The sequence below is a fragment of the Cryptomeria japonica genome, chromosome 10 (genome assembly GCF_030272615.1).
Source record: "Cryptomeria japonica chromosome 10, Sugi_1.0, whole genome shotgun sequence".
Classification (NCBI taxonomy): domain Eukaryota; kingdom Viridiplantae; phylum Streptophyta; class Pinopsida; order Cupressales; family Cupressaceae; genus Cryptomeria; species Cryptomeria japonica.
Window position 1 is genome coordinate 300,239,530 of NC_081414.1, and position 12,006 is coordinate 300,251,535.

The 12,006-nt window shown below is 32.4% G+C and overlaps 2 protein-coding genes across 2 annotated transcripts; both read left to right on the forward strand.

Moving 5' to 3' along the window:
• Positions 1-483: 483 nt before the first annotated feature.
• On the forward strand, positions 484-5,528 carry LOC131040879 (germin-like protein 9-3). Its single transcript, XM_057973835.2, has 3 exons — positions 484-712; positions 1,252-1,469; positions 4,893-5,528. The coding sequence occupies exons 1-3, from the start codon at positions 484-486 to the stop codon at positions 5,526-5,528; spliced, it is 1,083 nt and encodes a 360-aa protein (XP_057829818.2).
• A 5,514-nt stretch (positions 5,529-11,042) lies between these two features.
• Positions 11,043-11,648, forward strand: LOC131040880 (germin-like protein 9-3). Its single transcript, XM_057973836.2, has one exon. The coding sequence runs from the start codon at positions 11,043-11,045 to the stop codon at positions 11,646-11,648; it is 606 nt and encodes a 201-aa protein (XP_057829819.2).
• The last annotated feature ends 358 nt before the right edge of the window (positions 11,649-12,006 follow it).

The following is a 12,006-nucleotide window of genomic DNA, read 5'->3' on the forward strand; positions in this document are numbered from 1 at the left end:
ATATATAAACATAAGAATATGCCATTATTCTCATAGAAGAGAATACAAATATTTTGAACAATATTTTTATGAAGGTTAAAACACTTAAACAAAATTATATAAGAGAACCAGTTACATTTCACTAAATATTTTAAGTCATAATAATTTTGAGATATGCGTAAGTAATTATTTTCTTCCACTATTCGTTGTACCAATACTTTTTCAAGATTCTATCCGATTCCTATAATACCTCAAGCAATCAAGAGATGAAGAGAAAAAGGAGGCATAGTCTCTACTAAAGACAAATGAAACTATATCTGAGAATGAACTAGAGGTTCAAGAGGTAACTTTACAAGTAGGTGATCTAGATGAGCATTTAGAGGATGAAGAATGACCTAAAAATTCACCTTAAAAAAGAGAGTTATCACTTGATTTTTGTTAACAATTTTTATTTGTTAACAATTATGAGTCTAACACTAGTAAAGTAGTTGAGGAGGATTTGAAATGAGGAGAGCGGGAGTGAGGGTTTTAGGAGATTCTAATGGTGGAGATGATGAAGAGGATAATGACGCTGATGGTTGGATCATTTTCATCAGGATGCGCTTGGATGTTGGGCTACGCTCTGTGGTCTGGTTGTTATGCGGTTGGAGTATTTGGATGGGGGTGCCTTGGTCTAGGACACAAGAGGATGTTGTTGGCGAAGGGGCTGTTAGAGTTTCTGATTGGATTGAGGGTTGTGGGAGATGTGTTGAGGTCTTCCCCTTTCCCTTTGTCTGCTCCATTTTTTCCTTTTCTAGTTGGGGCTCTCTTGCCTGTCTCCCTTTTGTGTTTAGGGCGGTTGTTCTTTCCTCAACTAGGGCTACTTTTGGAGGCTTTCCTTTTGCAAAGACACCCTTATTCAGCCTAATTTCCTTCCAGATGGCAAGTTTGGTTCATGGGAAAAGCAGGTGAGTTACGTTTGGGGTTTCTTTTATTGTTTTTTCCATTTGGGAGATGTTTCCGACCCAGTTGCATAGCCCTATTTCTTGGAAGGCGGTCTCTTGATTTTGAGAATTCTAGGTCTGATGTGTTGTGTGGAGGAGGGTAACCTTTTCTTTGAGATGGGTTATCCTCCTTATCTTTATTTTTTGGAGCCCTTCATTGTGGTCCTCTGGGTGTTGTTTGGTTCACCCTTTCTATGGGTGATTTTGAATATTTCTACCCTGTTGGCCCCTGGGTTGGCTTTTCCTTTTTTCCTTCATTTTTTCCTCAACATCTCTTTTTTCTCTCTAGATTTTCCTATAGAGTTGGCCCAATCTTCTTTAGAGGTGAAGGTGGATGGTGTTGGAGATGACCTATCTTCTATTGAGGTGAAGGTGGATGCTGCAGTTGAGACTGAGAAATGTTGTTGGGAAGCTGATGATGTGTTGTCTCTTGACTGTTTGGGAGCAAAGACTGATCTTCATACTGGTTTCCTTCCTTATTCTCCTATTGAGGTGGAGAGGATGAGGGTATGATTTTTTCAGTGCTGTTCTGTCTCAAGTTTAAGGTTAAGGGAGCCTTATTTAAACCCTGTGTCCTGGAATGTCCTTTTAGGAAGAGATGCTATTGTCTATGCTTTGACAAGTTTTTGGAGCCATGAAAAACCCACTTTGAGATTGAGAAAGCCTGGAAAAACCCTATGTTTTTTGTTTCTTTTGAGGGACTAGCTGGATGCTAATAGATTTCAAGGGTCTAGTTTGGTCAATGTTTGTTTTTGGTTAGGTTTAGGCTTCATGGCTTTTTGTGGGCCAGAGTTTCTGTTACTAGTTATGGGAGACTAGGAAAACCCTTCTTGTTGGTTGAGGGTGCTTGAAAAAACCCCCGTTCTTGGTTTTTTGAGGTCTATTGTTTGGTGACTTAGACCCTCTTCTTGGGACAAAATGTTTTGTAATGTTTCAATCTTGAAGTTTGCCTGGTGTTTGACTGGTTGCAACTACTTTGTATTGTTGTTTATGATTTGTGCAATCTTTGGGTTTTGGGTTCTGGATGCTTGTAAGTCTAGAAGGTTTCAGGTCCTTCCTAAAACCTGTTGTTCATTGTTAGGTAGTCTAGTCCATTAATTGATGGTAGTTCTTGGATTCTAATGGTTTTGGGGCCCCTTCAAAACCTTTTTCATCTTAACAAAAAACAATAGTAAAGTAGTTGAGTTGAAGGAGGGAAACTAATAGGAAGGCTAATGATGGGGAGATTACAACCCTAGAGAAGAACATGACTCAAAATTTGATTTAGTTAGAGGGGTAATCCTAGAATATCCTTGGACTTTTACAAAACTACAATTCTCAAAATGGTGATCATATGGCTCTAGATCAATCTTGTAGAACATGAATATGGTACATGACCTACAGAAGTAATATAGAAAAATGTGTAGCTTTACAACCTTGGTATGACCAATATCTATTTTCTATCGATACCTAAGGATGAATATTTTTAAGAAATACCTTGGAGAGATTGTTGTCTTATGAGCAATCACATTCTCCTCAATTAATCCCTTTACAAATGTTTGTAGATAGAATACAAGCATGAAAGTCATTTAGGATACAAAATGTAAACAATAATTACTCCTTTCAATGGACCAACTTGAAATGTTCATAGTGCATGTTCATTGATGTTCTAGGATAGTGAATAATTATTGGGCATAAATTTATACTACAATGAATTCCTATAAGCAACACACAATGAATCATCACATAAGCATGAAATGATGGAAGTTGATATTTTGAAATTTAGATTAGGTCTACACTATGTGAGATCTCCCCTCTAATTTATAGAATTGAACTAGGATGGGAGAATGTAGATTTTTTGAATTTTAGATTAGATCTACACCATGTTGAATTGTTCATAGTGAATGCTCCTTGATGTTCTAGGATGGTGACTAATTATTGGATATGAATGTCTATAAGCAAGACACAATGAATATAAACATGTACAAGGTCAACTCCTTAGATCTATTGTAAAAGGATGGAAGTAGATCTTTTTAATGTTAGATCAAGGCTACACCATGTGACATCACTCCTTTACATTGTGGAATTCACGTAGGATGGGGGATTGTAGATTTCAAGTATGGATAAGACACACTGAGGTCAAGGCTAATAATGTTACAATGTTCATGAATTGTAGATAAGGTCTAATATATTAGAATATATTAATTAGCCAATAGGCTATTTTAATGTGGGCTTTGCCCACTGGGAGTGTCTCACACACTCCATGTTAAAATTTTCAGGCATTTTCCAGGAAAAACAATCATGAGGGATAAAACACTTTTCAGGAAGTTAAAAATTCATAATTTTCAGTCTCCCTCCACTGTTTGACAACCAAATAATCATTAGTAAAAATAATTTTATAAAGCTCCATATTTTTGTTGGTTATATTTGCACGTAAAATGGAAATATTCAATGCAGATTTTCAATTAAATTAATTTTTGGGGTAGACATTCAAAGGAATTAAAAAGTGTATAGGTCCGAAATAGAGAAATTGTTACCAAAATAATTTTCATTTTATTGTTGATATATAATAGAATTTAATTTTAATATGATATTAAATAATATATATAATAAATATGAGTATTACAATATAATATAATTTAATATTAATATATACTAATAAATATCAATATAATAAAAGTAATTTTCAATTTAAATCCTTTTATTAAAGATATTGGTAGAAAGAACAATGATTTACAAATATTACATCGTGAGAGATAAAAAATAAAATTTACAATAGGAAATTTAGAAAGTGAATAAAAGGTAATTTACAAAGAATTTTAGGTGAAAAGTAAAAAAAATTGTACGAAGCTTGATTCTCTCTCTAAGGAGAAAAGGTACGAAGCTACAAAATGAACCTCTTTCATACTTTCCGCATTCTTACACATTGCACAAATTTCAAAATTATGGTAATTCATATTAGTGTAGATATTACCCAACTCTAAGAACATGGTGATTCATATCTTAGATTGTACAAATATCTTATATTATATTTAGAACTTCAAAAAAATTAGTATATATTACTATCGGCTTACCATTGCACCTCCATTCAGTACAAGTGTTAGTATAAGAATAAATAGAAATGGACAAGATTTGAAAGAAGCCTAACTTAACAAATAATAATAGAAAATTAATGTTTTTTTTAAGAAGAAAGAAATACTGATTTAAGATATAAAAAAAATGACAAACATAACATGTTAGATTGCCATAAGAAGATAATAAAAAATTGACAATTTAATATTTTATATATATATAAGACAAACATTACAGGTTAAAATTCCATGAGTGAAGACAATCACAAACTTACAATTTAATGTTAAATATATATATATATATATATATATATATATATATATATATATATATATATATATATATATATATATATATATATATATATATATATATAACATCAAAAGACGTTAAACTGCTTAAATGGACGATGAATTTAATAGCTGCTCAAAACGTGCCTATGGAATCGCACAAAGCCTCAGTCTTGCAGGAGACGGATTGTATAAATAATTGGCAAAATATCTAGATTTGTAAGTTTGCAAGACAGTATAAATCAGAAAACTTATCTAACTATGATTGAGCAAAAGGAAATCCTAATAGGTATATTCTCAAATTAAAATTGATCGACACAATCAAGAAATTTTTTGTGTAGATCGCTCTGACATAATCGAAATTAAGGTGGCCAATTTTTGTGGGAAAACCCGATGTACGTTTCCAAACATTTTGAATTTTAGCTTGGGCTAAGGAGAGGAGATAGAAAACAAAGCCGGCTTCACCATTGATCTCCTCGCAACTCTCTGCAATGTAAACTCTGGCTCTCCTATAAATACACGCTTTCTAACAACTTCCCTTCACAACCAAACATTCAAAACTCCTAATTTCTACAGTATTAATATTCAGAAAGAGATGGAATTTAATGGAGCTTCATTGATTACAATTTTAGTGGTACTCAGTAGTGTTGGCGCAATCTACGCATCTAATCCTGATATTCTCACTGATTTCATTGTTCCGGCTGGGCAGAACCCACTTAATTTGACTGGCAGTTTCTTCACTTCCACGGGATTTCGAGATGTGCTAAAAAGCAATTTAACAGGGCAGACAGCAGTAAAAGTGATGAAGGCATTGAGGGCAGAGTTTCCGGCGCTAAATGGGTTGGTCGTGTCAATGGCGGTGCTGCAGTTCCCGGCGGGCGGACTGAACCCTCCTCACACTCACCCCCATGCTTCAAAACTTCTATTTCTTGTGGATGGATCTCTCCTCGTTGGAGTTGTAGACACCACGAGAAAGCTGTTCACGCAAACCCTCACTAAAGGGGATTTATTTGTGTTTCCAAAAGGACTCCTCCATTACCAACTGAACACGGATGCTGACAACGAGGCCTTGGCTATTTTTGCATTTGGAAGCGCCAATGCAGGGACTGTGTTAGTCCCTTCTACTCTCTTCACAACCGGTATCCCCAACGATGTTCTGGCCAAATCATTTAGGACAAACACACAGACTATCGAGCTGCTCAAGGGTGGCCTTAAAAGTACCTGATTACTTGGTTTCTTTCACCCATCATCCTTGGCCACCTACATAATAATGTTCTCACTTTCTTTCCACTTTCTTAAGCTTGAACATCCCTGATTACCTGCTTTCTTCTACCCCTAGTCCTCGACCACCCTTCATCCTTGCTCGCCTATAGAATCATGTTTTCTCTTTTCTTCCCTCTTTCTTAGCTTGAACTTGTTTTTCAATTGATTTGTTTTCTTTTGTGGTTGTCACTACAATAAATGTATTGATTTCTTTACTGAAATGTAAAATAAATGTTCACTTTTAAGGCAAGAAAGTATAATAAGACGTGTTAGTCTTGTATGGATTTTGTATAATTTTAAATTATATATATTTTTTTAATTTACAATAGTTGTTAATAAATTTTAATATCATCACATTCAAGTTATCTTTAAAAAATAAAGGTGTTTATTAGTTCCTTCCAAAGTAAGATACCATCACATTCATGTAATTTAATTTTTTAATTAATTTAACCAATCAATGCATAAAATTAAAAATCTGAATAATATTTCTATAGTATACAATTTTTTCTTCAATAAATTTAAAATATTTCATTTATCTCACATTTTATTGGTTTCAGTAGTTTAAAAATCAAATTATTATTATTTTTTCCTATATATGATTGAGAATTGCCATTTCATATTCAAGCTTTGTGTCTTTTTCTGAACACATGCATGTATGAGACTTTGCATTAAAACAAAATTAATTTGTGTTCCTTAAATTTAGCGACATTAAGGGTTAATGGTACTGCAGAGCGCATCTCTCCTAAATTCAGAGAGAAAAACATAAATAAGCCCAATTCGGAGAGAAAAACATAAATAAACCAAATTCGAAGATGAAAACATAAATAAGTAAAGTACTATAGAGCAGGTTCCTAAAGCAACCAAAAATTTATAGTAAAAACTAGTACTGATCAAAAAATGATGGGAAAATTGTATGAGGATAATAGAGAAAAATTTGAAGATTATTTACACCAAATGTGTTCCTTTTCACGTGTTAATAATATTTATCTTATTTCACTTATTTACTTTAGGCATATGTTTGGCCATTTTTAACCGAAGAAGGCAAATTAAATTTTATTTAAATTGACATACTTGAATTTCAAGGTAAATTTTATTTAATTCAATAAATTTATTTTGAAGATCTTTATTGGTACTTGTGGTTAGGTTAGTGCTATTGCAATCAATTGCATTGTTTTTTGTTAACTCATTATTATTCAATTGTTTCTCTACCAATTAGAACTATATATATATATATATATTTAATCTATGTTTTTGCATAAGAACTTAATCATTCAAGTGGTATGTTTCTCTAATACTAAATAGTGCTTAATTTCTAAACTTTTATTTTGTAGTATAAAAACTATTATTTATCATTATGAAGTAGACATCTACTATCTGTGTTTGTGTCTATAGATCATATGGAACACATGGTATACTTAGCTATCAAGTTAATCCAGATATTATTTAGCAAGGCAAACCTATTCAAGTTTATATAGTGACTGAGAGTTCATTTTGAGTGCTAGTAACAATTATACAAATAATCAATTATTGATCTAATTTTACCATTATCATGTAGCTTAATTCTTGTAGTTACAAACCCATCGATTTCTTTTTAAGTTTTTACCCACTAATATCTTTTATACACAACAATTTCATATACTCATAGAAAAATTTATATGATGTAACTTCCAATGCAGCTACATATTGTTGCTAAATCTTGAACAATATTAATGGCCTGTGAATAAGCCAACGGTTTGAATGAATTGAAATTTATCTATATAAATATAAATATAAATGCATAAATTCAATATAAATATGCATATGCATATACATATGTAGATACATACGTACTACATATATATGTATAGTTTTAGATATATAATGCACCCTATAATCATGAAGATTTTACATTTCAAATATATAAACTTATTCTCCATCAAATAGAATAAATAAAGATCTTTTACTATGAGTTTCCAAAAAAAAAATATCAGTAGTTTAGAAAACTATTTGAGCTAAAATATTTTACATTTATATTTTTTATCATCCCTTTCTCCTTCTCTACTTCTCTTCTTTTATCCTACCAATTAATAAAAAGAATAATAGTGACATAATCTTTCTCCACATTTTTGTTAATAGGTCAACCTCTATCAACTTTGTTTTCTTCTACCAACAATCAGCATGCAATTTACTTCTATCTATCCCCTCACTCTAGCTCATTGGACATATCTAAGGCATTCAAAGAGAAAATAGTGAAGAGGTGATATTTTTGTAAACTTATTTTAGTTCTTACTTCCCACTCTTTGCAATTAATCCCATATTCTTTTTTACACTACCTCTTTAAATGCTCAAAAATTGGAATTTATTTTAATATTTTAAAACAAAAATATATTTAAATCATAAAAACTAGCTTATTATTTTGTAAAAATATTAAATCCACAACAAAATATGCTCAACAACACAAAAAGAGCAAAGACTTCTAAATGCATGGTAGAGAGAAATATCCTAATCTTGAGTGAACTATAAGAAATTCAAAAGAAAGCATAACATGCTATATCAAATTTATTTGCAATCAAGATAACAACAATAATGACCTTGACACTTACAAAAACTCTAGAACAGTTAATAGACCTATAGTATGCAACATTACTAGGATAAGCCTTAACAAAAAAATGTCATACATGAATAACTAATAAAGAATGTAACTTTAAAACTAGTTGTAGGTATGCAAATAAGTTCTTGTTACATAGTATAAAGAACCAATTTTTATCAATTTATCTTCATCCCCTTGACGTTGCTCTCCCTTTTTAATTGAGAGAGGGAATTAAAATTTGTCATGAATTCACCTCATTACAATATCAACATAGTTATTCCAATTAGATATAAACATATATATAGATAAATTGGATAACTATCTCTTATAGATCAATAAAATATTAAAATCAAACATGGAATCTCATTAATCATTTATATATTAGTTCATGCATATGATTCTTCTATCCACTAATTAATAAATATTATAGTCAAAGATAAAATTTCACATTCCTACGACTATATGAAAGAACAATCATCACATTACAACCATTTATATTCAAAATATGTATACAAAAGAAAATCAGATTTTTTTAAAACATCATTTGAATTTCATTATTTTAATAACTGAAATATTTATTCAATAATCATTCAACAAAAAAAATGTCATAGTTTAAGGCTTTTGTGGACAACCAATTAAAGAATAAGATTAAAACTCTTAGAAGAAACAATGGTGGAGAGTTGTGTATTCCAAATTTTTTTTTTTTTTTTAATAAGTCCAAATTTAGAATCTATATAGAAGATGAAACTATGCACCCCTCAATATAATATATTTCTAAAGAGGATATGATATTGATGGAGAAAGTAAGAAGCATCATTAGTGGTGATAATATTGAACACAAGTCTAGGAAAAAGAAATCACCGTTATATTTTTTATTAAACCTTGTTGATTAAACCCATAGGGAGGTTTGAAATGAAAATATGATATCTCATCAAAATATTAAATTTCTTAGTTGTTATGAATGTATATAAATATAACAAGTTAGAAGAGGTTTAAGTTTGAATTCAAAGTAAACAGGTATGTATCTTCATTAGTTAGAGTGAAGGTGTGAACGGATATGCTGCTTGAAATATTAACAAAGCATAAATAACATACGGTCACAATGTAACATTTAGAGAAATTGAATATTCTCCTAAGGTTGAGCAACAAGAGTTGAAGAGAAAAAATAGGCACAATCTTATGCCAAAGACCAATAAAATTATATTTGAGAATGAATAAGAGTTTTACAAAGTTATCTTTAGAGGTGATCTAGATGAGGATTTAGAGGGGGAAGAAGAAGCTCAAAGTTCTCTTTTAATAATTCCTCTTAGCAAAGGAAAAATAGAAAGGTACAGGTCAATTGATTTTTTTAACATACAATTATGACCCTAAAACTATAGAGGTAGTTGAGTAGGAGAGGAATTCCTAGAAAAAGTCTTTGCATAAGGATATTACAGCCTTGGAGAAGAACATCACTCAAGATTTTATTTAGTTAGATAGATAATCCTATACTATCATTGAAATTTTTCCAAAATTATACTTCTAAAAAGGGCGGCTTCATTGATGTACATGAATCTCGTGGAACAAGATCTGTGACATACAAATATGATCCAGTTAAAAATGTGTAGTTCTACAACATGAGTCACTCCAATCTCTTTTTTCCATCAGTGCTTAAGGATTGAAATTCATTAGAAATACTTTCAGGAAATTGTTGAAAGGAGAGTGATCATATTCTCCTCATGTAATTCCCTTGACAAATATTGATAGGCAACAATTGGACCTGGAAGTCATTTAGGATACCAAATCTAATGCAATAATTATTCCTTTTAAAGCACCAAGTTGAAATGTTCATATTGAATGCTCCTTGATAAATTGGATATTAACTAATTATTGGATGTAAATTAATGTTGAAATGAACGATTTTAAACAACAAGACACAATGAATCATCACATAAACATGTGCAAAGTTGACTCCCAACATCTATGCCAAAAGGGTAGAGGTCAATCTTTTGAATTTTAGGTCAGGTCTACATCACGTGTGATCACTCTTGTGCATTATAGAATTGATCTAGATTAAGGGAGTGCAGATTTCAAGGTATGGATCATGCACAATAGGATCAAGGTTAATAATGTTGTGAATCTAAAAGAGTTGGTACATATAAGATCTGGTATATGAATATAGATGAAAAAAAGAATAAATGAAAATAGACAAGAATTGAGAAAGAAACCTAACTTAACACAAGAAGAAAAATCAATATATAAAATAAAACTAATGATTTTTAAAAGAAGGAAATGTCGATTTAAGATTTAAAAGACAAACATAATATGTTAGATTACTATAAGAAAACAATCACAAATCTACAATTTAATGTTAAAAAGGTACATTAAAAAAAACGTTAAATTGCTAAGTAAACAATGAATTCAACAGCTGACATCAATAATTTCCTTTCTAAAAGGTCTGTACACAAAATATGCAAGTCGCATCACGCATATGCTCAGTCTTCCATGATAATAATTTGCAATATATGTGGATTTATAACTTTGCAAGGCGGTGTAAATTAGGAAATTATCTATGTATGACTCAGCAATCAAAATCATGATACGTGGAATATATTCTCAGTCTAAAATTGAACCACACGATCAAGATATTGTGTAGATCGAGGTGGTCAAATTTCGTGCGAGAATCCGGTGAACCTTTTTAAAAAATTTGGATTCCAGCGTGGCCGCTGGCGGTGAACCCACGGAGAAGACATCCAAAACAAAGCCGGCTTCACCATTGAACTCCTCGCAATTCTCTGCAACGTAAACTCTGGTTGTCCTATAAATACATGCTTTCTAACTACTACCTCTCACACCCAAACATTCAGAATTCCCCCTTTCTGCAGTATTAATACTGGGAAATAGATGGAATTCAATGGAGCTTGTTTGATGGCGATTTTAGTGGCATTCAGTAGTGTTGGCGTAATCTACGCCTCCGATCCTGACATTCTCACCGATTTCGTTGTTCCGGCTGGGCAGAACCCACTTAATTTGACTGGCAATTTCTTCACTTTCACGGGATTCCGAGATGTGGGAAACAACAATTTAACGGGGCAGACAGCAGTAAAAGTGACGAAGGCGGTGGCGGCAGAGTTTCCGGCGCTGAACGGGTTGGGCGTGTCAATGGCGGTGCTGCAGTTCCCTGTGGGCGGACTGAACCCTCCTCACACTCATCCCCGCGCTTCTGAACTTCTGTATCTTGTGGACGGAACTCTCCTTGTTGGAGTTGTGGACACCACGGGAAAGCTCTTCACACAGACCCTCATTTCAGGGGATTTATTTGTGTTTCCGAAAGGACTGCTCCATTACCAACTGAACACAGATGCTGCCTTCGAGGCCTTGGCTGTTTCTGCCTTTGGGAGCGCCAATGCAGGCACCGTGTCAGTCCCTTCTACTCTCTTCACAACCGGTATCCCCGACGATGTTCTGGCCAAATCATTCAAGACAAACACACAGACTATCGAGCTGCTCAAGGCTGGCCTTAAAAGCCCCTGATTGCTTGGTTTCTTCCATCCCACGTCCTTAACCATCTACATAATAATAGTTTCTCTTTTCTTTCGTCTTTCTTAGCTTTGAACATGTTATTTAAGTTTGTTTGCATTCTCTTGTGCTTGTCACTACAGTAAATGCATTGATTTGTCTTTACTGAAAAGTGAATCAATAAAAGTTGATATTTAAGGTAGGAGACATGTCATATTGGACTCATATATATCGAAGTGTTGGACAATATTTATGGTCAATCTTTCTGTATAGATATCTAATATTTAAAAAACAGCAAAGAAAAGCTTTATGAGATGTTAAATAATAAATGTTTAAACATTTTTAAGATTATAATAATTAAGTACGATCATAC

Excerpts from the sequence above, each read along its gene's own strand:
- LOC131040880 (XM_057973836.2), top strand. The coding sequence starts at position 11,043 with ATGGCGATTTTAGTGGCATTCAGTAGTGTTGGCGTAATCTACGCCTCC.
- LOC131040879 (XM_057973835.2), top strand. The coding sequence starts at position 484 with ATGAGGAGAGCGGGAGTGAGGGTTTTAGGAGATTCTAATGGTGGAGAT. Across the intron at positions 713-1,251 it reads AGTTTCTGATTGGATTGAGG|ATTTTCCTATAGAGTTGGCC; the intron begins GTTGTGGGAGAT and ends TTTTCTCTCTAG. Across the intron at positions 1,470-4,892 it reads TTGAGGTGGAGAGGATGAGG|AAAGAGATGGAATTTAATGG; the intron begins GTATGATTTTTT and ends ATTAATATTCAG.